Source organism: Artemia franciscana, chromosome 9 (assembly GCF_032884065.1).
Source record: "Artemia franciscana chromosome 9, ASM3288406v1, whole genome shotgun sequence".
Lineage (NCBI taxonomy): Eukaryota > Metazoa > Arthropoda > Branchiopoda > Anostraca > Artemiidae > Artemia > Artemia franciscana.
Genome location: NC_088871.1, coordinates 29,271,679 through 29,297,773, shown reverse-complemented (window position 1 = coordinate 29,297,773; position 26,095 = coordinate 29,271,679). Strand labels below are relative to the sequence as shown.

Below are 26,095 nucleotides of genomic sequence, written 5' to 3'. Positions count from 1 at the left end.
CCAAACCCCCCGCTTTTAAAGACTTTTGTACAGGTTTTTTGTTTTTTGCTAACCCCCCGCTCTTGGCTTCGGAAAGGCCCTCTTTTAATTAACAAAAAATTGAAATGAATGAATAATGGAATAACTTCGAAAAATGTTAAACACAAGAGGACAGGAGAACCATTGCGCCGAAACTAGTAATTAGTAACAATGAAGTCCCCCCACAAAAAAAAACCTTTACAAAAGAGTCTTTAAAAGCGGGGGGTTTGGGGGGCGGCAGCCCCCCAACTGCCTCTTCTAATTCCTGTACGTTTCAAGGTTCGACTATGGGACGCAGCCTCTTTAACTCTTTAAGAAAACGAAGTTTTTTTCATATTATTTGTTCTTAAGAATCCAGAAAGAAATCATTTTGTAATGGCTAATAAACAAAACTTAAAAAATCATAAAAGCTCTTGAAATCCTTTCGAATATATGGACCAAAAATCTTCAGTGAAGTCTGATTTCTGGTTCAGCACTAAAATCGTACAGCTTGCCCACTGTAAAAAGAAGTTCGAATGGAATAAGAAATATGCAAAACTTTAAAGGAAGAAAGGAAAGAAAAATCCTCTAGATAAATAGTAAAATGATGAATCTCAGAATACTTATTTTATGTTTATTTGCCATTTTATCTTATGCATCAGGTAATTGCTTTATCTCATCAGTTTAGCATGCAAAAAATCCTTTTTCACAGTTTTGTGTATGGTCTCTTCTTATGAATCAAACAGTAGACCTACAATAGGCCTAGGATAACCCTGTGTAATTAGTTTTTCTTTGAATGGAAAACTGTAGTTTATCGTTTGGTCTGCCATTTGATTATTTGATACCACTGGAGAACAAAAGCTGCTTTGAAGAAAAATAAGGTAAATTTGTTTTTTCCCATTAGAATAAGATATTCAGCAGGCATAGTTAGACAGCTGCTAGTTAGAATGTAAAATATGATGATATGTATATATCATAAAAGATATATAATAAAATATGATAGTTAGAAAGTAAAACTAGTATATAATAAGTTTTTTTGTAAACAAATGACTCCATATTATTGACTTACCAATAAAGGTAACTTCTTGCTCTCTTGGAAAGGGTTTAGGTTAGGAAAATGAAACTTTCAGGGATGGGTCTACAGGCTAAAATATATCCCAGGAAGGTATTTTAAGTACCCACCTCCACTCCTACTCCCTCTAGAGGGCCCTGAAATTTGCCTACATGACAGGTTCATACCTATTGAAATTTTGACAAAACAACATTTTACCTTAATTTTCAGTTACTAGTTGCTTTTTCTCTGCCTTTTGTTCTGAAAATGTAATTCCTGTTATTTGAGTAGAATTAGCCACAATGTTTTTTTTTTTCAAAATTTAGGAAATGTATTTGCATATCTTTAAAACCTTATAAAATGGAATTGAGCAAAGTAATGAAGCTGAAAACAATTTTGTTGTACCTCAATTAAGCAGAAGATCTATTTTGCAAGGTTTCACTTTTAATATTTTTTAAAGGTCATCAAAGGTCAGGGTCCTCTAGAGAGAGAAGGTGTGGAGATAGTTGCTTCAAAAGACCTTCTGGGGACATACTTTAGTCTGTAGATTCATCCATGAAATTTTCATTTTCCTAACCTAAACCCTTTCTGAGATAGAAAGAAGTCAATTAACTAGAATTTTATCATCACTTCTATCACAAATTTAAATTTAAGCACTTTTTGACCTAATCTAACCTAACCTAAATTAACCTTATTATAAATGATTTTGGCACTGAGAAAACATAGTATTACTTTGTTGAAAAGTCCAAGAAAACAGCACTAGAAAAGTGTAGTGTTATTTTGTCAGAAAACAACCAGTAACTCATACTTTAACTGAAAATTTGTCATTTTTAAGAGCTCAAAAAGTGCTTTAATAATTGATGAATTTTGCCATAGAAGCAATTATTTTAGTCATAAAGAGCATTAAAAGTGGTAATAACAATGTAATTATATCACTCAATGCATCTTTTGGTCTTTCCAAATATAGCCTAGGTGCCCAGTGACTTCTATAACAGATTCAGGACCCTATAAGTGACACCTTGTTCAGTTTTGTCTCTATAAATAGGGTAAGAATAGATTTAAATACTTATGATCTGGTTCTTATTTAGGGATCACCCACTCAACCTCCCCAGGAGGAAACACTAAAAACTTGTGAAAACTAGGCTACTTTAAAATTCTAAAATGCTTACTAAGGCCTATGTTATTACTGAAAGCATATCCAATTTAGTTTACCTCCTCCCCTGTACTTGTAAATGTATACTTCAAATTTGCCTATAGGCCTACTTATCAAAATTTTTATACATTGACTCTTATTTTTATGTTAGTTTAGTAGCAAATAAGCATTAGGAAGAAAAAAAGCAAACCCATAGAAAGTTCATTGAGTAGCCTATATATAAAGCTGTATTTTTGCAAATTGAGGGCTATATAAGGGTAAAGCAAAGTGATGTACTTCTTGAAATAATACAAATAAGTAGGCAATTTTATGATTTTTTAAAGTAGTTTTTAGAATGTATAGTCTTTCCTTCCAGAGAGAATAACAATTAAATAAGACCTATAATTCAATTGTAAATTGATTTTTTAAAGCAATACATACCAAAAGTAATGATTTGTTTCTGTATAATCTGATTGACCCAAAACTTAATAAATTCTGTCCTAAAATTTCAAACATTTTTCTGATGTCTGTATAAAAGAGTATTTTTTGTGTAATTTTTCTGACTAATGGAGTATTAAGATATCCAAAAAATAAATGTACCTTTAAAATCAGAATTTCATCCTGAATCCAGATATAATGTTCATTTGCCTTGCAAGTTTAGTTTCCCTCCTTCATTCTCTATAATGGTAATGTGTTATTTCTTTTACTAGATATAATTCATAATTATTATTGTTGAAATATGTTGCAATATTGTCTCAAATTTTAAATTACAAGCCAAAATCTTAATTCTTATTATGCCTGTGACATGTTGTCTCAATAAGGTGGACAAGGTTGAGGGTGGTAGAAATAGAAGATATTTACAAATTGCCTTATGTTTTTATTTATGGAATTATCTTTTCTTTCAATCAATCTGCTAAAAAGTGTTCATGTAATTTGAATAAAATTAGGGCAAGAGGAGTTGTTCAGTTACAATTCCTGTAGTACCCAATTCCTGAATTTGTGACTTGTCAGTAAAAGCTAATAGAAAGTTTTGAAATTTTGTAGTAGGCTACTTGTGGACAAGTCTACTGCATTTTTTATGTTCTCAATTTCTGTGTATGCATCAAACAATGAAAGAATAGGAAAGCTGAGACATAAATAAACATAAACAACAGGAATTTTTTTTTTGTAAGAGAGTGGAAGTCCAACCTTAAATTAATATTTTAACCATATATCCAAAGGCTGTCCTTAGCAAAAACCACAAATGAATATATAAAAAAATTGCATAAAAATACAACATTTAAAACAATTTTTTTAAACAGTCCCAGTATTCTCACTTCAACAAAGTTCAACAAGACTGATAGATAAAATGAAACATTTTGCATTACTTTATGATACAGTTTAAATGAGGCAATTTCTGTTCATTTATTCTTTAATAGTAATTTCTGGTTGTTTTAAGTTTTAATTATTATTCGAATTTATTTCTACTGGTCTTAAGTTTAATAGGGTCAGTTTTTCATGAAAACTTTTTTTTCTGAAAGTCATTTTAATTCAACTCTGTTCATTTTTGATTACCAAAGTTTCAAGTTTTTCAATGTTCCCCATTTCAAAATAAGTTTTCATCAAAGTATCAAAAGTGGTGTTTTTTTTTTCAACATTAAAGTTTCAAAGCTCATCATCCCCCTTAGCATACCTAAAAAATTGTCACAAATAGAAGCAGTAGCAGTTGCAAGCTGTCATAGGATTGTTATTATCCAAAATGTTTGGGAGGGGGAGAGATTTTACCAACTGTCTGGTTTTTTTCCATGCTAAGGGGCGTTTACAATTCAATGGACAACTGTAAAACAAAAACGCAGGAGGTTCAGCTAAACACATGGCTGCCTTCCAAAGAAATGTGTTAGAAATACCATCTACATTCTGAGCTTCATTAATGGAAAGGTCATGGAGATTTTTTTCAAACCTGCTCTGAAGAAATATCAGAGTCATCAAAAGGCACTATCTGTTGAAACAAATTTGGTAAAATTGGGTGGACTGCATGCTTGGATATCATTTGGATTTGCAAAAACTGACAAAAACACTTGATTAAACACATCAGCCTTTTTCTGATCATTGCTCATTAATTCACTAATAGCTGGGTCATCAAAAATGCGTGAATCAGTCAAGGAATCAGCCTTGTTTCTATTAATATACTTCTAAAACTTCTTTGGACACCCTCAAATGTTAGCAATGATTGACAACATGAGCGATTCCCAGTTAATGTGTAGAAATCAAGGGGAAAAGGATGTTGGGGGGTGGGTCTAGTTGCCCTCTGATCACTCTTGACTCTTATGGGAGAACTAGATCTTTAAATTTCCATTCAAATGATCCTTCTCAAAAGTTTACACAACCACCCCTTTGATAACAACCTTATAGGCCCTAGGACATAACTTGCAACTCCAGGGGGAGGACTGTGTTTACCCTGTGGGTATTTTTATATGATCTTTGGACTATTTTAACCATCTATTTCAAAACATCCATTGGCTAAATTTGGGGGAAATGGCGTGGGGGGGGGCTTTGTTGCCCCCCTTCCCGAATCGCTAAAGTTATGTATAAATTGCAAAAATATTTATGGTGCCCAAGCAATAATTTTAATGTTTTAATTCAAACATGAAAAGTACCTGAGAATCTAAAAATTAGTTTGTTTTGTTTGATAAAATTTTTATATACATGAGTATTGCAATGTTGTTGTCACACATATATGGAGAAATTCAAGATTTTCATGCATGGAAAAGTTTATATTTTCTTGTAGTTGCAAAAATATTTGTATATATTTTGACAAGGAGTTACAACAATTTAAAAAACCTCAAAAAAGAAAACCAAAAATTGAAGCTTACTAGAAATCGTTGTCAGAACTCGGATGTGTACATAATGTCTTTCTGATATGAAAAAAGTTTAAAACATTTTTAAGCTCAGTTCAGAATTGCTAAAATTATTATGTAAACTGCAGAATATTTACCATGCATGAGCAATAATTTTAATGTTTGAATTCAAGCATGAAAAATACCTGAAATTTTTAAAATTAGTTTGTTTTTTTGTTAGATAAAAACAACTCGATACATGGAATACAACCAGCGAACACAACCAGTTGTATAATGTCAATAGGAAGTAGTGTTGGATGGTAATTTGATTAAACAATATATTGATATTTTTACTTTTGATAATTGATATATCGATTTTGATACTTCTGATCAGTTTTTTGCTCAGTTTATCTTTAGGTTTTGTCAAAATTCAATGACAAAATTACAATTAAAGAGGGTTTTGTACAATTTTTTCCAAATTTTGAATAAAACACAAAAAACTTCTATTACATGAATGAATATCACAAAAACCCTGATTTGGAATTACTCGGGCTCAGCATAAAAGAAATAAGCTAATGACTATTTTTGACTATTCAATTCAACAACATGCCAATATTCCCCCTGAAAATTGGCTCAGCCTTTTGGTGATTAAGTAAAAAAAAACATTTTTTTCAATGAATGTAAGGAGCAACATTAAAACTTAAAAGAATAGAAATTGTTCCTTATATGAGAGGAATAACCCCTCCTCAATACCTCACTCTTCACGCTAAAGTTTCTATTTGTATTTTAAAATCTTATTTACTTTAATTGTTTCAGGAGTTGTTCTTAAATAATCGGTACAAAAAGTTAAAATTAGCATAAAGAGCGAGGTATCGAAGAGGGGGGTCCCCTCAAATTTGGTATAAATTCTGTTCGTTTTAAGTTTTAATATTGCTCTGTACTTTTAGTTGAAAAATTGTGTTTCTTTATTTAATGTCCGATTGTTTTTCCATTAATTCTCGAAAAATCCGCCTTTTCTCTCTATGGAAAGTCCCTTCTCCAAGAAAATTCTTCCTTGGAAAGTTTCTCCCGCGCATGATCCCCCAAATTCTCCAAAAAAACTTTTTGTGGACAATTCCGCTAGGAAAATTCTTTGAAAAAAAAGATTTACTATTGTTTTAATTTTTCCCTCGGAAATTCTCTCCTTTCAATGTCTCAATGGAATGTTTTCCCCGCGTAAAATTCCTCCTTGCAGAAAATGTCTGTTTACTTTCCAATAACAAATACTATATTTAAATACTAGACAAATACCATAATTACAATCCTTTTCGCAGGGACATGCAGGGTCGTTTGATCCCCAGAGACATGATTACTTGATGTTTCAACAATGGTGGTAGAAACGGCTATCTTAAAATTTGATCGGATGACTTTTAGGAAAAGGGGGCGTGGCAGGTATAATCTATTTACCCTTCCCCAATTGTTTTTGTCAAAAAATGAGGAACTAGAAGTGTAATTTCCGTTCGAGAAAGCCTTCTTCTAATCTTATATGACCATTGGTTCATTACAATCACCCTGGCAAAAAAAAGGCGAATTATTGCCTACTGAACAGAACACATAAACACGCATCCGTGATTTTCTTCTGGTGAAAATTATTTTTGGGGATGGAAGCTAGAAACCCTTATAGTAAGGTTCTCTGATATACCTAATCTGATGATGCTATTTCCTATTAAGATTCTTTGATTTTTTATGCGCGTTTCTGCCCTTTCGCGAAAATCTTACAAATTTTCTCAGACTTATAGCTTTTGATGGGCACATGAAACTTAATGAATTTCATGTACCTGGAGTTGGCATAAAAAGCCAATTCATTTAATGTGTCTATTGTTATCGAAATTCCGTTTTTAGAGTTTTGGTTGTTGTTTGGCCGAGTTGCTCCCTAAGTACAGTTTGTTACCACGAAAATTTAATTAATTGATTGGACTTGGAATCCACTCCCAGAAAGGATGTTGATGGCGGGCATGAACATTAATTTTATGACAACTTCGTATACGTATTTCTGAGACCGGTATTACAAGACGTCCACGACTTGAGCAGATCAGTTTATCTTGGAACTAAAGACTCCCTACTGAAAATTTTGAGAGCCATGACAGATGCAGCTGCTGACGAAGCTTGTCTTGCATTGACTATTGAAACTTCTTCATATGACCCCCAAAAACTGGTTTGATTCTGCAGTGGCTGAATCACTGAGACTGTCATGGCACCTGCATTTGTTGATACAGAATTCCTGTAAGGCCAAATCCATGTTACTCTCAACTTGTAGAAGTTCGTCAGGGGCGATATGCAATTTCTTGAAACACGAATTGAGGTATGTCGCAATTGTGACGAGGGGGATCTGAACAAGGCCTATGAGTCTAGAAGGTATTTTATCTAGCCAAGCCTTTCGGAATTTCTCAGAAAAATTTTAGAGTCCACCCTCACTAAACGCAGTTTGAGAACTGGCTATGTCAACTTATGGATACAGCTGTCCATGCTGCATATCAGAATATATGAGTGAATTGGCTGAAAACATTAATCTTCTTCTAGGCCATTTGCAAAACATTTTTCTATGTTGGATCTTTTCTGTTGGACATTTAACAGTAGATACATGAAAAAGCCGAAATAATATCGTTTTCTATATCCACATTTACGTTTCGATATCGATATTTAGTGGGATATGTCGATATCCAATAACGCCAAGCACTAGTAGGAAGGCCCAAAAAAGCAAAAATTTACAAAAAAAAAAAAAAAAAAAAACAACTGATGATTCTTTGGAGCCACTTGAACTATCAAACGTGATAGGACCGAGAGAACAGTCCGAAAATATTAAATTTAGATTGGCTGAAAATCACCAACCTGAACCATCAAATGAGACAAGACCAACACGGGCAGCTAAAGCAAAGGGTTTTGCTAAATTTTCTGAAGTAATGAAAATCAACATTGAAAAAGAAAGACAATTGTTAGAAGATTTGCAACAGCAAGTATCAAAACGTGTTAAAAACGAAGATGAAGAGCAAAAACGCTGGTGGTTAGAAGATATGCGAAAACGAGAAATAGAGCATATCAAAAATGAAAATAAAGATCAAAGACACATGCGGTTAAAAGACAAGCCACAACGAGAATGTGAGCGAGTCAAAAATGAAAATGAAGAGAAGACACATACGGTTAGAAGACATTGGTGAAAATCAACAACTGGACAGGTATAATCATAACGTGTCAAAATTGAAAATGATAGTAATGATGATTGGGTTTGGGATTTTTGACATGGATAAGGTCATTAATGCCTACCATACCTTAGTTAAAAAACAACAAAGGTTTGGCGTTATTTCAAACAGTTCATGGTAACGAACTGTAGTAAGGAGCGACTTGGCTCAATAGTAACCGAAACTCTAAAAATAGAATTTTGATACCAATACTTACATCAAAAGAATTGCATTTTAATGCTGATTTTAAATATATAAGTTTCATCCAGTTTGGTCTTACCCATCAAAAGTTTCGAGCCTAAGAAAATTTGCCTCATTTTAGAAAATAAAGGAAAACACCCCCTAAAAGCCATGGAATCCTAGCGATACCATGGTGGAATCCTAACATAAATCACACCATGAGATTCAGCGTCTCAGAGAACCCTACTGTAGAAGTTTCAAGCTCCTATCTACAAAAATGTGGAATTTTGTATTTTCTGCCAGAAGACAGATCACGGATGTGTGTTTACTTGTTTGTTTGTTGGGCTCATTCTAACGGAAATTTAAAGTTCTAGTGCCCTTTTTAAGTGACCAAAAAATTGGAGGGCGTCTAGGCCCCCTCCCACGCCCATTTTTTCCAAAAGTCACCGGATCAAAATTCTGAGATAGCCATTTTATTCAACATAGTCGAAAAACCTAATAACTATGTCTTTGGGGACGACTTACTCCCCCACAGTCCCGTGGGAGGGGCTGCAAGTTACAAGCTTTGACCAGTGTTTACATATAGCAATCGTTATTGGAAAGTGTACAGACGTTTTCAGGGGATTTTTTTGGCTGGTGGTTATTTGGGGGATCTTTTCATGTGGGGAAGAGAATTTACATGAAGGGGGTGCAGTATAACAAAAAACAATGAAAAAAATAAATATGAAAAAGTTTTTTCAATTGAAATTTAGAAGCTGCATTAAAACTTAAAACGAATAGAAACTATTACGCATACGAGGGGTTGCCCTCCTTCTGACACCTCGCTCTTTATGCTAAAATATTTTTAGTAGTTTCAACTATTTATTCTATGACCTTTGTGATTCAGGGGTCATTCTAAAGGAATTGGGACAAAATTTAAGCTTTAGCAAAAAGAGTGAGGTATTGACGAGGGGGCGAACAGTTGTAATTGCCTTTTTAAGCAGCCAAAGATTGGAGGGAACTAGGCCTCTTCCCCCGCTCCTTTTTTCTCGGAATCGTTTTATCAAAACCATGAGAAAATTATTTACCTCCCCCCCCCCCAAAAAAAAAAAACAACAACAACATAAATAAAAAATTAATATGCAAATTCTGTTTTAATTATTCATGTGCAGAGAGCCAAAATCCAAAACATGCATTAATTCAAAAACGTTCAGAAATTAAGTAAAAAAAACGAACATTTTTTTAAAAACTGAAAGTAAGGAGCGACATTAAAACTTAAAACGAACAGAAATTACTCAGTATATGAAAGGGGCTGTTCCCTCCTCAATGCTCTTCACGCTAAAGTATTTTACTGTTTGGAAAAGTAGAGTTGAGAGAAAAAGTCAAACCTTAGGGTAAAGGGCGGGGCGTTGAGGAGGGAACAGCCCCTTTCATATACGGAGTAATTTCTGTTCGTTTTCATTTTTAGTGTTGCTCCTTACTTTCAGTTTAAATATTTTGTTTTTTTATTTAATGTTTCATAATGACAAAAGACAAGCCGAGGTAAAACGAACCAAACAAATTAAATTCACAATAGGTGAAAATCAACAACCCATACCGTCAAATGAGACAAGAGGCCAAAAAAAGCTCACAAGTGTTATAAATGATAACTCTTTGGAAGAAAAGAACATTTTGTCCAACCACCTGAACAATAAACAAATCTGCAACCTGGATCATCATTCTGAGACTAGACTAATAAAGGCAGCTAAAGCAAGGGGCATTGGCACATAGTCTGAAGTAATGAAAATCCAAAATGAAGAAGAAAGAAGAACAGGGTTAGAAGATCATCGACAGCGAGAATCAAAACGTGTAAAAATTGAAAAAGATAGCGATGATGATTGGATTTGGGATTTTGACATGGATAAGGTAATTAATGCCTACCATACCTTTGTTAAGAAAAACCAAAGGTTCGGCAATATGTATTTCATAATGACAAAAGACAAGCCGAGGCAAAGGTTAAAGGTATAACACGAGCGCCAGAACCAAGGTATGATAAGCTAGTTTTGGTGTTACTTAGATGTTTTACATTTGTTTTTTCATAGGCATATATTTTGGGGGTGATACCTAGCACCGGGATACCATGGGGAATTTATGGTAGGCATGCCATTTGCCTGGGTTGGTAATTTAAAGTGCCGAAACCTTATAGGCAGGTGTGTATTTTCCTGATGAACCCTTGTGTTGGATTGTTGCCTCTGAATTATTTGTCTTTTTTACTGTTTTTAATATTTGGTAAATGACGACTGATACTTACGTACGACACGACTGCCTGTCCATGGATTATTCTTTATGGTTGACTGTGTATGGCTGTGTTGTTTGACCTGTGTAATTGAATGGACGATCCGGGTTAAGGCCTCATTCAAGTACTGATCTATATTAATTACTAAAGTAGGAAAACAGTCTTCCTTTTCCCTTTTTTTATGGTGTATGTTTATTTATATGTTTGTGCTGGTGTATTGGTGATTTCTTTTTTCGTTATATATATATATATATATATATATATATATATATATATATATATATATATATTTGTATATTTTAATTATATATTAAATATATTTCAGATTATTTATATCTTTTAAATTTGTCAGGTCAATTCTTATGGTGCTATAGATGCGTTGGAACTCATCCTGGATGTAATGAACCGTTTGACTGGAGATGGTATTGGTCATATACCTGTCCTAGCTGGAGTGACAAATGTGTTAAAATCATTGAGAAAAAAGGAGGTAGTATATTTGTTTTCTTTATTTTGAATTCTAAATATAGAACACATGATTCGGATTGTTAACTAGGGACAGATACATTTTCTGGGAAGGGGTAGGGGAATATGTACCCATAACGCTGCAAAACTAACAGAGTATGCATTGAAAAGAGGAAAATATGTCTTCTCTTTACAACATATGTTAATGGTATTGCATGTTATTGAATATAGTGACATGTCTCTGTCGTTGATGGGAGGGTGAGGCTCCATAACAGAAAAGTCATAAATTGTCTATAATTACTGAGCAAAACCATTTATCAAACAGTTTTTAGTGCCAAACCATTAGTGAGAAGGAATTCATGTCATTAATAACCACAATTCTAGAAAACAGAGGTATCTGGTAGTGGAAGCTGATGGAAGGATGCATCAGGAACAGAACTTTCCACCATGCCCTTATCAACAGCCTAGTGAATCCAAATCAATATGGTTTTCCCCCAAGAAAAGTTTTACAACCTTAGTGCTTGAGACATTATAACCAAAAAATGTAACCAGCTCCAGAATTTTTGTATGTCAAAACAGTTTTCAAACTGAATAGAATGATTCCTTAAGTCCCAAATGAAAAGAGTCTTTTTCCTCCGTGAGGAGGAATTCATGTCATTAGTAACCATAGCTCTAAAAAACAGAGGTATCTGGTAATAGAAATTGATGGACGGATGCATCAGGCACAACGGATGCATCAGGCACAGAACTTTCCACCGTGCCCTTATCAACAGCCTTGTGAATCCAAATCAATATGTTTTTTCTCCTAGAAAAGCTACTGCTTGAAACATTATGATTAAAAATTGTTTCAGTATTTTAGTATTTTTTTTTCCTACTTGGAGAAAGCCTATGAAGGTGTCTCATATTAATTACTCATTGACCAGCTCCAAAATTTTACCCTCTCAGAATTTGTGTGAAGGATTTCTTAGGACCCAATTGAAAAAAGTCTTTTTTCCTAAGTGAATTGCATACATTTTCCTTAAGTCTACCAACAGCAGCTTTGCAAAGAGAATGTCCTTGGTCCGGTACTTTCCATTCCATTCATCAACAAAATCAATAGAAGTGTTATAAGCAGCACAAAGATATATGCAGATGACACTTAAGTATGTGAAAAAAAAAAATTCTGCAACAAATACCATTATTCTGCAAGATAAAATTGATAGGCTATCAACTAACTTGATAAACCTTAATCTGAATTTGAAAAAAAGCAAATCAAAGATAATCTGCATAACAAAGATAAGAGAATCACTCACTCTGCAGTCGACAGTAAAAGATGAGATAGGCCAGAAGATACCCTTAACACTAGTAGAGCCTGAAAGAGATATTTGTATAATCATTGACTCTCAATTAAACTTCCATGGACATACACATAAAAATACTAAAACACATTTAATAAAATTGTTAAAAACTTGCTGCTGAATATTATAATATTACTAGCTGTTGGGGTGGCGCTTCGCGCCACCCCAACACCTAGTTGGTTGGGGCGCTTCTCGCCCCCCAAACCCCCCGCGCGCGTAAGTCGTTACGCGCCATATTAGTTACGCGCCATTGTAGTTGTGTCCCTGTGTCCCACCTGTGAATATATATATATATATATATATATATATATATATATATATATATATATATATATATATATATATATACTAGCTGTTGGGGTGGCGCTTCGCGCCACCCCAACACCTAGTTGGTGGGGGCGCTTCGCGCCCCCCCCAAGCCCCCCCGCGCGCGTAAGTCGTTACGCGCCATAATAGTTACGCGCCATTGTAGTTGTGTCCCTATGTCCCACCTGTGAATATAGATATATATATATATATATGGTTTTAACTACGTAAAACTTGCGAATATACAACATTCTTTGCTGTCCCATTGTCTTTGCATATAAATAGATTGTCAGGTTATCCCCCTGTTTCCCCCGGTGTCCCCGTTGTAGTTGTGTCCCTGTGTCCCGGTCGTCATTTATATTCCCTGTGTCCCGGGTCCCGGTCATCATTTGTATCCCGGTGTCCCGGTCTGTATATACATTCGTTTTTTAGTTTTGTTTTTCTCCTTTATTTTTTTCCTTTTTTTTTCTTTTTTAGCTTATTTAGATTTTTAGATTTTTTAGTTTTTTTTATTAGTTTTTAGTTTTTATTTCTTTTTAGTTTTTTTGTCCCGGTCGTCATTTATATCCCCCTGTTTCCCCCGGTGTCCCCGTTGTAGTTGTGTCCCTGTGTCCCGGTCGTTATTTATATTCCCTGTGTCCCGGTCGTCATTTGTATCCCGGTGTACCGGTCTGTATATACATTCGTTTTTTAGTTTTGTTTTTCTCCTTTATTTTTTTCCTTTTTTTTTCTTTTTTAGTTTATTTAGATTTTTAGATTTTTTAGTTTTTTTATTAGTTTTTAGTTTTTTTTTCTTTTTAGTTTTTTTGTAGTTTTTACCTTCTTTTTAGTTTTGTTAATTTTTTTTTTTACTTGTGTCCTGGTCGTCATTTATACTCCCTGTGTCCCGGTGCTTTGTTGATTGCTAATCGAACATTCCTTTTGTCCTGGTCGCTTTCTCTTTGAGTGTCGTCATTTATTTTTTTCTTTTTTAGTTCTTTTAGTTTTTACCTTTTTTAGTTTTTTTTTAGTTTTTAGTTTTTTTAGTTTTTTACCTTTTTTTAGTTTTTTTAGTTTTTTAGCTTTTTTATTTTTTTTATTAGTTTTTAGTTTTTTTGTAGTTTTTGCCTTTTTTTTTAGTTTTTTGTCCTGGTCGCTTTCTCTTTGAGTGTCGTCATTTATTAGTTTTTTCCTTTTTTTTTTTTTAGTTTTTTATTGGTTTTTACCTTTATTTTAGCTTATTTTTCAGTTTTTTCCTTTTTTTTAGTTTTTTTTTATTTTTTATTTTTTTTAGTTTTTTACCTTTTTTTAGTTTTTTTAGTTTTTTTAGTTTTTTAGCTTTTTTACTTTTTTTATTAGTTTTTAGTTTTTTTTTGTAGTTTTTGCCTTTTTTTAGTTTTTTCAGTTTTTTTTTAGTTTTTTATTGGTTTTTACCTTTATAGTTTTTTTAGTTTTTTAGCTTTTTTATTTTTTTTATTAGTTTTTAGTTTTTTTTTGTAGTTTTTGCCTTTTTTTAGTTTTTTCAGTTTTGACGTCACCTAATCCAGTTTTTTCAGGTGACGTCACCTGACACATCCATCCACACATCCATCCATCCATCCATCCACAGACAACTTATTTTTATATATATAGATATATATATATATATATATATATATATATATATATATATATATATATATATATATATATATATATATATATATATATATATATATATATATATATATATATATATATATATATATATATATATATATATATATTTAACTACGTAAAACATGCAAACATACAACATTCTTTGCTGTCCCATTGTCTGTCCATGTAAATAGATTGTCAGGTTTACCAACTCTTGAACATGCAACATAATAATTGTCCATGGGAAAACAATCCGTATTCAGATCTATACCGCATTTTTCTAACGATTGCCCTTGAGCTTTGTTGATGGTGATTGCTAATCGAACATTCCCTGTGTCCCCGTCGTTATTTATATATCCCCCTGTGCCCCCGGCGTCCCTGTTGTAGTTGTCTCCCTGTGTCCTGGTCGTCATTTATATCCCCTGTGTCCCGGTCGTCATTTGTGTCCCGGTATCCCAGTCTGTGATCTCTCTTTGAGTGTCCCGGTCGTCATTTATGTTCCCTCTGTCCCGGTATCCCGGTCTGTAATTTCTCTTTGAGGTTCCCGGTCGTCATTTATATTCCCTGTGTCCCGGTCGTCATTTGTGTCCTGGTGTCCCGGTCTGTAGTGTCATCTTATAATGACGTCATATACAAAGCCTTATATACTTATAATGACGTTAAAAACTAAAAACTAAAAAAACTGAAAAAACTAAAAAAAGGCAAAAACTACAAAAAAAACTAAAAACTAATAAAAAAACTAAAAAATCTAAAAAACTAAAAAAACTAAAAAAAGGTAAAAAACTAAAAAAAACTAAAAACTAAAAAAGAAAAAAACTAAAAAAAGGAAAAGACTGAAAAATAAAAGAGAAAAAGAAAACTAAAAAAATATGAATAAAAAAAACTAAAAAAAGGAAAAAACTGAAAAATAAAGGAGAAAAAGAAAACTAAAAAAATATAAATAAAAATAAAAAAAACTAACCGGGACATCGGGACACAAATGACGACCGGGACACCGGCACATAGGGAATATGAATGACGACACTCAAAGAGAAAGCGACCGGGACAAAAGGAATGTTCGATTAGCAATCAACAAAGCACCGGGACACAAATGACGACCGGGACACAGGGAGTATAAATGACGACCAGGATATAAGTAAAAAAAAAGTAAAAAAAAAGGTAAAAACTACAAAAAAACTAAAAAGAAAAAAAAAAACTAATAAAAAAACTAAAAAATCTAAAAATCTAAATAAACTAAAAAAGAAAAAAAAGAAAAAAGGAAAAAAATAAAGGAGAAAAACAAAACTAAAAAACGAATGTATATACAGACCGGGACACCGGGATACAAATGACGACCGGGACACAGGGAATATAAATGACGACCGGGACACAGGGACACAACTACAACGGGGACGCCGGGGGGCACAGGGGGATATAAATGACGACCGAGACACCGGGACACATGGAATATAAATGACGCCCGGGACACTCAAAGAGAAATCACAGACTGGGACACCGGGACACAAATGACGACCGGGACACAGGGACAAAACTACAAAGGGGATGCCGGGGACACAAGGGGATATATAAATGACGATGGCGACACAGGGAATGGTAGATTAGCAATCACCATCAACAAAGCTCAAGGGCAATCATTAGAATCATGAGGTATAGATCTGAATACGGATTGTTTTCCCATGGACCATTATATGTTGCATTTTCAAGAGTCGGTAAACAATCTATTTATATGCACAGACAATGGGACAGCAAAGAATGTTGTATATTCGCAAGTTTTACGTAGTTAAAAACATATATATATATATATATATCTATATTCACAGGTGGGACATAGGGACACAACTACAATGGCGCGTAACTAATATGGCGCGTAACGACTTACGCGCGCGGGGGGGCTTGGGGGGGGGCGCGAAGCGCCCCCACCAACTAGGTGTTTGGGTGGCGCGAAGCGCCACCCCAACAGCTAGTATATATATATATATATATATATATATATATATATATATATATATATATATATATATATATATATATATATATATATATATATATATATATATATATATATATATATAGATATAGATACAGTTTCTTCTTTATTTTTTTTTCTTTTTTAGTTTTTTCTTTTTTTTTAGTTTCTTCTTTTTATTGATTTGTTTTCTTCAATTTGTCAATGTTCATTCTAACATTGACACTTGGAAAAATCTTTACGTGCCAAGCATGCTAAAGCTCCAACAATTTATATTAAACCTCAAAATTTGGGGTATCTGTTTTAAGGTTTTCGAATTACTTTAATCTATTGTCAAAATATATTGAAATATTTGTGCAATTCCCAGTTTTTTTTAGTTTTTTCTTTTTTTAGTTTTTTAGCTTTTTTTAGTTTTTTTTTCTTTTTAGTTTTTTATCTTTTTTATTTTTTTACGTTTTTTTCTTTTTAGGTTTTTTCTTTTTTTAATTTTTTTATTTTTTTTTTAGTTTTTTCTTTTTAGTTTTTTTACCATTTATCTTTTTTCAGTTTTCTTTTTCTTCTTTATTTTTCAGACGTAAATACATATCGCCGAACCTTTGTTTTTTTAACTAAAATCTGGTAAGCATTGATGACCTTATCCAAGTCAAAATCCCAAACCCAATCATCATCGCTATCATTTTCAGTTTTGATACGTTTTGACTCTCGCTGTCCAGGTGGATTTTCATCTAACTGCGCGGTTTTGCGTTCTTTAGCCGCAAGCCTTTTGGCATTAACCCTTTGAGCAGATTCCTTGGTTGTTTCTTCTGCCATTGTAGGATTTATACTAAAATTTCTCTTTGAATTAACTATTTGAGCAGCTTCCTCGGCTGTTTCTTCTATCATTTTAAGATCTATACTAAAAATTCCTCTTCACGTGCCAGGCTTGCTAAAGTTCAACAATTTATAATAAACCTCAATATTTTAAGTATTTGTTTTAAGGTTTTCGAATTACTTTAATCTATTGTCAAAATATTTCGAAATATTTATGCAATTCCCAGTTTTTACATTTAATTTGTTTTCTTTTATATATATAGAAGATATAATCTGGCGTAACAGACATAACACACAAACAACTTATTTTATATAGATATAGAAACAATAATGTATAATGAATAATAATAATAAATAAATTAAAAAATAACAATAATAAATATAATATAATATTATATAGAAACACCACTACAACACAGATTCTTTCAAAGTAGGAAGATTCCAACGGCTCAAAACTTCTTCCATTTTAGCACTATCCACTTCTTCCACTTTAAAACTACAAATACCCTCCTTAGGGTACATATCAAACGAAAGGATATATAAACCAAAAAATAAATTGGAAAATCTCAGCTGTGAAAAGTATTCAAATTAACAGCTCTAAGTAAACCCAGAGCAGGATTTTGGAGCAATCGAGCCATAGATGATTGTAATTCCCTGCCTAATTCACTACTCAAGGCTAACTCACTCAATAACTTCAAAACTGCCAAGAACATTTTTGGGAAGATTACTTTTGTATACATGAACACTCGAGAAATAAAAACTGACAAACTTACTGACAGTCAGTCCTAGGGTGCCAAAACACGGAACTCTCCTAAAAATACTGCTTTCTATAGTTTGATCAAGTATATATGTCTTATGCTGATTCCAAATATGTCAAACTTTTTAAGTTTAAAGTCGCCATAGAAAATTTATCAGGGTAAGCAAATTTATATAATTTCAGAAAAAGAGCAGAAACACCCACCAAATCGATGAAATTGCTTCATCGAAGTCTGGGTGCCCAAGAACCCATCTTAATGCAATTTTCAAGTCTCTTACTAGAAAAATACGAAATTATGCATTTTGTTTGTGTTGTAGGAGAATGCTTGTACTTTTTTTCCTGAGGGGCTTATTGTATCAAAGTAGTGGCAATACTGCTTTGAGAATTATAATTGGTGATTTATGGGACGCAGAGTTTAATTAATTGGGTTTTTGAAAGCATTGAAATACGCCTGTTATGATTTTAGAACTGCTAACTTAAGGCAAGGTGAACTTAGCATGCCCAAGTCTGGAAAGTAATAGCATCTAAAAAAGAGCATTTTTTAGCAATTGTGTGGCAAAGCCCAGCATTTTATTGTCTATTGCATACAAGTTTTGTGCAAAGCAATTGTTTAGAAGTTTTGAATTTTTGCAGCTGAAATATAATGTTATGAAATTCTATTATAGTTGACACAATTATTACACGTGACTGTCTTAGCAATCTAATTTCAACTCGGCGAGACATACCAGGAGACACCTATGAAGGCTGCAGAGCTGCTTCTGAAGATGTTAAACTGGCACAGTATACTTTCAACGACATCAGGGAGTTGGACATTAAAAGGTTTGTTTATCATCATTTCTTAGCTCTATAATTTTTCCAAAATGAGGTTCAAATAAGGTTTATTTTATTAATTAATAGCTTTATTAGATCCTGTTCAGACATTCCTGGGGCTTTTTGAACGAACAAAACTAAACTTTTTAAGTAAACTGTATAAAGAGGAAAAAAAATGACTAAAAACCTAGCCATTTCTTGGTTTTGCTTGCCTCAAAATTTTAGTTTGTTTTTATGTACACATTTTTTTGCGCAGAAAACGGCACGGTACAAGATTTTGCCACCCTCGTTTTGGTATCTTTTTTTCTCTTTGTAGTTTTTTTTTTGTCGAGCGTCAAAGGAAGGAGAGGGTTGAAGCCCTTTCCTCCGGTAGTCTTGTGTTGAACAAAGTATGTCCTAAATGCTGTTGACAATTTTTTTCTGATCGATTATTTTGTCTAGTTTGGATTTCCGTGCGTGATAAATGTAGAAAAATCACCGCTTTAATCTGTTCATTGTTTTAACAGATTTTGCCTTAATTATGGGCCAAATAGAAGATGACTATTCCTTAAATTCCATTGCCCCTAGACACTAGAAACATTCTTGTGATGTTAGACTACAATTTCAACATAGGCAAAGCTCCCCTCTCCTGGTCTCGTCTCGTGAAACTTGTCCTAAATATTGCAAAGAAAAACTTTTTTTTTGTATCTAATTATGTATTTAGAATTTTTGGCCAGAAAAATGTCAAAAATTACCAATTTACTGCTTTGAACTGTGTATTTGATTAAATACTGTGACTTTAAAGACATTTTCCCCTAACAAGTTCCAGTGAACGAATAAGCCCCCCTCTCCTTTCTCAAGAAAAAGAAAATTCATAATTGCTTGTTAAATTTTAATGTGGTATTAACAATTTTTACTTCGTTGTAGGTAAAATGGAGGGTCAAGAGCCTTCATAGAAATCCATTGCCCTTTCCCGTTGAAAAGAATCTGCTCTGTTTTCTCATTACACTAAAAAAAAAAAAAAATCAAAAAAAAATCAGAGGGTTCTCCACTTTCAAAAGCAATCGATTTTAAGTCATGTTGGTTGTTTTTCCGTCAAATAAAATTTTAAATACATATTTCGTTCCTCTATGTTAATTGAGCAAAATTATTATTTTTTTTTTTATTTTTTTTTTTTTATCTGTTGCCTATAAAAAAAAACCCACTGCTGCTTCAGTGATATCTTACGAATTAGGATATAAGTTGATATTCTAATTCCAGTATTTATTATCCATTGGGTCCCTCATATTAAGTAAAGATTGGCACACACCAAAGAAAGCCTAGGCTTAGATCCTCAAAATCTGTAAAAATCAGGAAGAATTTAAATTTTAAGGTGTAAGTTCTAGAAAATATGGTATAAGTCGTCTGCATTTTCACTTTTTTGTTGCCCAAGGGTGTATCCAGGAGTTTTGTGATTCCAGGAATTTCGGGAGGGGGGGGTTCAAACCCTGGCCCCCTTCCCTGGAGACGGCCTTGGATGTACCACTCCCTTACTTTCCTTAAACAATTGATGTATAAAGACTTACTTACACTTTCACACTCATAAATAGAAGGAAAAATACTAGAAAACCGTGCAGTCCAAATAAATGCCTTCTATAGTAAGCCAAAGCTTTTACCCGTAGGCCTAGACAACAAATAGGAGGGTTTTTTCGTTGATTTAATATATAATTTCTCGTCAAGACAAACAAATGAATTAAGTGCATTAATACTTGAAAGCACAGAATATTCTTGACAGCAAATAAGTATACAGAAATATACAACCGTAACCCAGCACTAAATTTATTATTATTATATGTTACAACGTATTATTTTAGGTGCAGACTCATTGAATAGACAGTGGGTTTTTTTTTCATAGTAAAAGTTCTATATTTATTATTATAAGCTAACCTCTGGTTAGCTTCTTTCAAGCTGTTGACACAAAGATATCTCATTCATTTTTGCCAGATTTTAGTCAAATTGCCATTTATAAAAAAAAAATATTCCAAAGATCAGATAACCTATTGTTATTATGATTATTGTTTCTTATTTATAATTTTGCGAACTGCCCACCCAATAGACTCCAAAATACATTCTACAGAAGATTCGAAAAGCTTTATGAAGCTCATAGAGAGCCTCACGAGACTGATTTGCCCAAAATCTGAGTCAAGTTGTTTGACAGCAAAATTCTAGCTTTAGCATTTTGTTATAGCAGTTCCCAATTAGAGTCAGACCAGATTTAGCTGTTGAGTCCGACAGACAGAATGTAGCTTTACCAGAACACGTATTAGATGGTCTAAGTGCTTGTGGCAGTAGCTTCTTCTCGAATATCCCAGCACTATGAAATATTTTTGCTACGTTTCCAATTTCTACCAACACGGCTGAAACGAGTCTTTCTACCTAAGAACGTTACAAATATTCAAAAATATATTAAAGAAAATCTAAACATTCAATGAGAAATTTCTTTTGACGCAGAAAAATGATAGAGGTTTTAGAAAAAATCAAATCGTTTCAGACTTACCGTAAATGAAATCCTACTGACGGTTACTAGGTATCATTGTTATACCCCCCCCCCCCTTTCTCTTGCAGGGGGATACACAATCAAAATTATACCGAAATCGTTACATATAGTTTTTATTCGACTATGGATTTCACACGCTTTAAGCTACTATACACATGGCTTTCACGTCTGTGTCCTTTAGCCAAATTTCATGACTGCTAACCAAGTATATTCTAAAATTGGCTTGAGCATATCCAGGAAGGAAATAACAGTGACTGAGTTTTGCCAGGACTAAGTGTTATATATACAAATTAGTTTGTATAGAAGTAAGGTCGAATTAGGAAAAATGGCCAATCATATGAAAAGCGTGTAGTTATCAATAAAATTTCCAGTTTTTGAGAAGGATCCAGGATTATTCATTCATGTCCTTGCGCCTTTTAATGATTTAAAGTTTGAGTGGGCTGAGTTTAGCGCGAGGGTGAAAATCAGCCTGGTAGAAGCTTTGTGTTGGTTGCGTTTGCTGTGCTGAATTTACTTCGGTTAAATTTTGATCGATTGAGGTTTTCTTGATTGAACTTTGTGTGTGTGCACTCTAAAAAAGAGTAAAACCAATTCGTCTCCTTTTTGGTTTCATATTTCTCTATTTTTTTGTGATGATGACGAAAATACTATGACGATGATGACGGATATCTGTCTCCTTGGAATGTCGAAATAATTTCAGTTTTTAAAGCTATTATTTAATGGCAAGTGCGCAATATGTACAAGTATATGAATGCTATATTTAATGCTCGTCTAAGTTAAGACGAATATGTTTGACAGTACCTACTGATAAGCTGTACCTTGAACCAACAATTTTAATTACTGAGCTAACATTGCAAGTATGTATTTAATCTAATGCCGTTGTCAGAAGTGCCATAATTGCCAAAATGAAGCAAGGCGATTGATAACGAACTTGTATTTTTTAAATTATTTCTCTTTTCTTTGCAAAAGAGGTCTTAGTTAGTCATTAAGACCAAAATAAGGATAGTATTTTAAACACCGTGTAAAAAAGCTACGTCTCTTTCGCCATTACATGGGAAACGCCCTCTGTGCTGCATTCCTACACTGATAAACATTCCTAGATTAATTCGGTGATTATTTTAATTAGTGAATTTGTTTCTGTCTTATCCAACCCAGAATCTCTATTCTCACATTGACTTCCCCATATGGATGAAATTTAACTTTGACTTGTGAAAAATTTGAATTTATTTAAATTATACTTGTCACTTTCTTTTTACTAATGTATGGATACTGCTGTGAGTATATTATTTCTCCATTTTATGGTGGATCTCATTGAAGAGGAAAAAGACAACCTGCTTATTAGTTATGTTAAACGGAAGAAGAGGGTTGGACCGTTTTTCCTTTAAGTGTCAGTGAGGTTAATTGATTCACGTCCCTGTGCCTTTTAATGATTTAAAGTTTGAGTGCGCTGAGTTTAGCGCGAGGGAAAAAATCAGTCTGGTAGAAGTTTCGTGTTGGTTGCGTTTGCTGTGCTGAATTTACTTCGGCTAACTTTGGATTGGTTGAGGTTTATTTTATTTTAAATTAGATTTGCCACTTTTTTTTTACTAATGTATGGGTTCTGCTGTGAGTTCATGATTCTCCACTTTATGTTGGATCTCATTGAAGAGGAAAAAGACAACCTGCTTAATAAGCAGTGCTTATTAGTTATGTGAAACGGAAGAAGACGGTTGGACCGTTTTTCCTTTAAGTGTCAGTGAATATTATAATTGTATTCATAGCTGATTATATTGATGTGTGTTGAAAAAAGATGAATAAAGCATGCTAATTTACTATTACACAATTTGTTAGTTGATATTCGTTCACATTTTGTGTATGGTACTCCATTAGCCTATTGTTCAAATGTTTTGTGCTGGTTCCTTTCTTATATACATGGCTTAACCGGCTCTTATTAGAAAGATACTGATATATTATCGAATCCAGTTTTATGTTAAAAGATCTTTTAAAAAATGCCTGTTATGCGATTTTTTTTTCTAAGAAACACTACCAGCACATCGTTCAAGCCATAGATAACATGAGATGAAAATGCAAATGTAATATGTAAAACTTTTAATTAAAACAGTATTTATATACTTCTATTTCAATTTATTTATAATTCAAGAGGCACTGTGGTCTAACAAATCAGTTACCGTTTAGCTTTTATTAGCAGCACTATGTGCCTGAAACTCTTATTTAGACAAAATGTATTTTCTCCTTTTACAAAATGATTTTTTTTTTCTTCTAGAACTCATTTCGACAACACAACTTGGTGTTTCTGCAGCTTCGACCACTTCTGTAATTCGGCAAAATCCACTGGACCCTTTTTTATTACCTTCTTTGCTCTGATGTTTACTGCTAGACTTCTTGCATAGTTAGTGATCCTGAGTCTTATGCCTTTAACAGGTTGCTGTGCCAAACTATAGCAATTGTTAGCAGCTGGCCATTTTGTTCCCTTTTTGAAAATCTATTCCGTCCTCTTTGTGACTGCCATATCTTGGTGTTCTTTTATATTCAGGAACTGTGTCATGTACTTTTTCATTGTTTTTTAAACTTATTCTAAGAATTTTATGTAGTTATTAAGGTGTATTTACGCTAGAATTTGGTCTTTGACTTAGTTTAAAAATTGTTAATATACAGGTCAGTATGGAACCAAATCTGTCTAAATTGTGGTTCGTCTATCTTTTTTCAAGATGGTGCAAGATTTGTGTCTTTTTTCAAGATTTGTGTCAAAAGTTTTCCAGGTTTTCAGTAAAAGGCAAATCAACAAAAAATTTCTAGGGAATATGGGAACTGATCAAGAATGATTGATCAGAAACTGATTCTCAGCCTTAGTATTTGGTAATTTAGGGATTTTTTGTTTGTAAGAATAGAAGTAAAGTATGGGGAAGTGTTCTTCTGATCATTGATGATTGCCTTTAGCATTCTGTTGTGATTCTTTGCCTCTAATGTGAAAACAAATGTACAAAAATTGTGGCTTGGCTTTATGGTTGTATCTGTTCGATTATGTCTGCTTCTTAGGTTATCTATATTTAAACAATATAACGTTTTGAATAGTCTGGCAACAGATTTTCTCATAATGCAAAGCAGGGGATGGAGAGGATCCTCTTTTAAACCTTTTAGGCCTCTCCCTTTTGTAGGTATACCACATGGAGAGGATCCTCTTTTAAAACTTTTAGGCCTCTCCCTTGTTTAGGTATGGTGTAGCTGTATAGGTAAAAGAGGTTGGTTCCAAGTTTTGGCGAAATTTATACCAAGTCCCAAAACTTTTTAATTAGGTTTTTACATTTCAAAGATCAAAATTAAGAAAATGTTTCATGTTCGTTGAGATCTGGATGATTAAAAGTACATTAATTTATGTCATATGGCTTTAGAATATTCATTGAAAGAAGTTGCCTCATAACCTCATCTTTTGATGTAGTGTTATATCCTGGAATCTGAGTAGTGAAGTTACTGCAGTAAAATGTTGTTTTTATCATTGTCAGGTAGCTTATATACACTCGTTTGTCTTTTCTGTTAATATTTTCTCTTTTTTCTATTGTTATTGACAAATAAAATTTATGTATAAAATCGGTTTCTATTGTTTTGGCAGTGCAAAAAGAAAAAAAGGCATGAATATTAGACAAATATAGAAAGTAAAGGAGTTATTTTCGTAATTTGAGTTTCTTTTCTAGTGGTGAGATTCGCCTTAGTCAACTTTAGATTTTCAGTGAGGTTTCTAGGCTATTTTGGCAACATAACATTTTAGCTTTTCTACATGACCTTTTGATGGAAAAAACAATTCCTCGATTAAATCTGTAAAACCTCTGGTTGAAACAGTATAAGGGCTGTAGGCAGTTTGTGCTTAGGGAATGGGATTAAAAACTGTACCTGAAGCTCTGTTACAAAAGCAATTTTGTGTAAAAGAATTATCTTTCGAATGGTCTAATTGACATTGCTGTAAGCCGTCTCTAACTGTCTGTATTTTGCCGTATCCCATATTCTTTAGAGCGGTGTTGCGGATTCATATACTTGGTTCATTTTGCCGAAAGGTGGCTACATGGTCAGGTCCATGTGTGTCTCAAAGCCGTAATCAAATAATGAGCTACAGAATGCAAGATAGAATTTGAAGAAGCATTCACACGTCCAGATTTTAACAATGAAGTATTCTGAGACTGGTCACTCCCCGATTCAGAATGTCGATTTTAGCTTAGTGTCATTTTCAAAGATGAAGTTACTACAGTTTAAGCAAGGATTATACAAAAGAGTGTTCTATAAAACCTTGTTTGCGGACACTACTCCTTCTGTAGCGCTGATTGCTCCAGAGGCTAGCCCAAGGAGGTCATTGCCCAATGTGTCAGCAGTGAATGTTGCGGAAAGGTTGCTGACTCATGTACCTTGTAGCACAGTAGTTGAATTGTCATCAGCAAAAATAAAAGACGTAGAATCCCTTTACCATCTCATGTCAAGAGTAGATGTGGCATGTGTTAAAAGTCTTGCAAGAAGTTGTAACAGAGCTGAGGTACCTAGTACTTCAGCTGCAATCACAGCTTGTCCCGAAGCAGCCTCTGCCTCTGAATGTTTATTAAATCTTTTGAAAATACTGATCTTTTGTTATATTTTATTGTAAAACTCCTAGTTAATTTTTTAAATTAAAATTTGTCTATCCGATGAAATACGTTTTGCCGAAAGTTGCATCTCAGATTCATGCTGATTGAAATCCGTTTTGCCATATCTTACTCATCTTCCAGAATTTTGAGGTGGTTTTGCCGAGACTGATATTCAAATTGTTTTATCTCAGGGACGGCTCACCTTAGGCCAATAAAATAAGCACAAAGATAAAAGCGATTTTTCTTCTTAATTTTGGAACAAAATA

The 26,095-nt window shown here is 33.4% G+C and overlaps 1 protein-coding gene across 1 annotated transcript; it reads left to right on the top strand.

Annotated features, from left to right (window-relative positions):
- Positions 1–516: 516 nt before the first annotated feature.
- LOC136031245 (UPAR/Ly6 domain-containing protein crim-like) lies at positions 517–24,810 on the top strand. Its single transcript, XM_065710649.1, has 4 exons — positions 517–659; positions 10,998–11,132; positions 18,566–18,719; positions 23,489–24,810. The coding sequence occupies exons 1-4, from the start codon at positions 602–604 to the stop codon at positions 23,613–23,615; spliced, it is 474 nt and encodes a 157-aa protein (XP_065566721.1). The 5' UTR covers positions 517–601; the 3' UTR covers positions 23,616–24,810.
- The last annotated feature ends 1,285 nt before the right edge of the window (positions 24,811–26,095 follow it).

What these genes read in the sequence shown, in the direction of transcription:
- LOC136031245 (XM_065710649.1), top strand. Translation starts at nt 602, where the DNA reads ATGATGAATCTCAGAATACTTATTTTATGTTTATTTGCCATTTTATCT. An exon ending in AATCATTGAGAAAAAAGGAG is followed by an intron (nt 11,133 to 18,565) that starts GTAGTATATTTG and finishes ATTCTATTATAG; the next exon opens with TTGACACAATTATTACACGT. An exon ending in AGGGAGTTGGACATTAAAAG is followed by an intron (nt 18,720 to 23,488) that starts GTTTGTTTATCA and finishes TTTTTCTTCTAG; the next exon opens with AACTCATTTCGACAACACAA.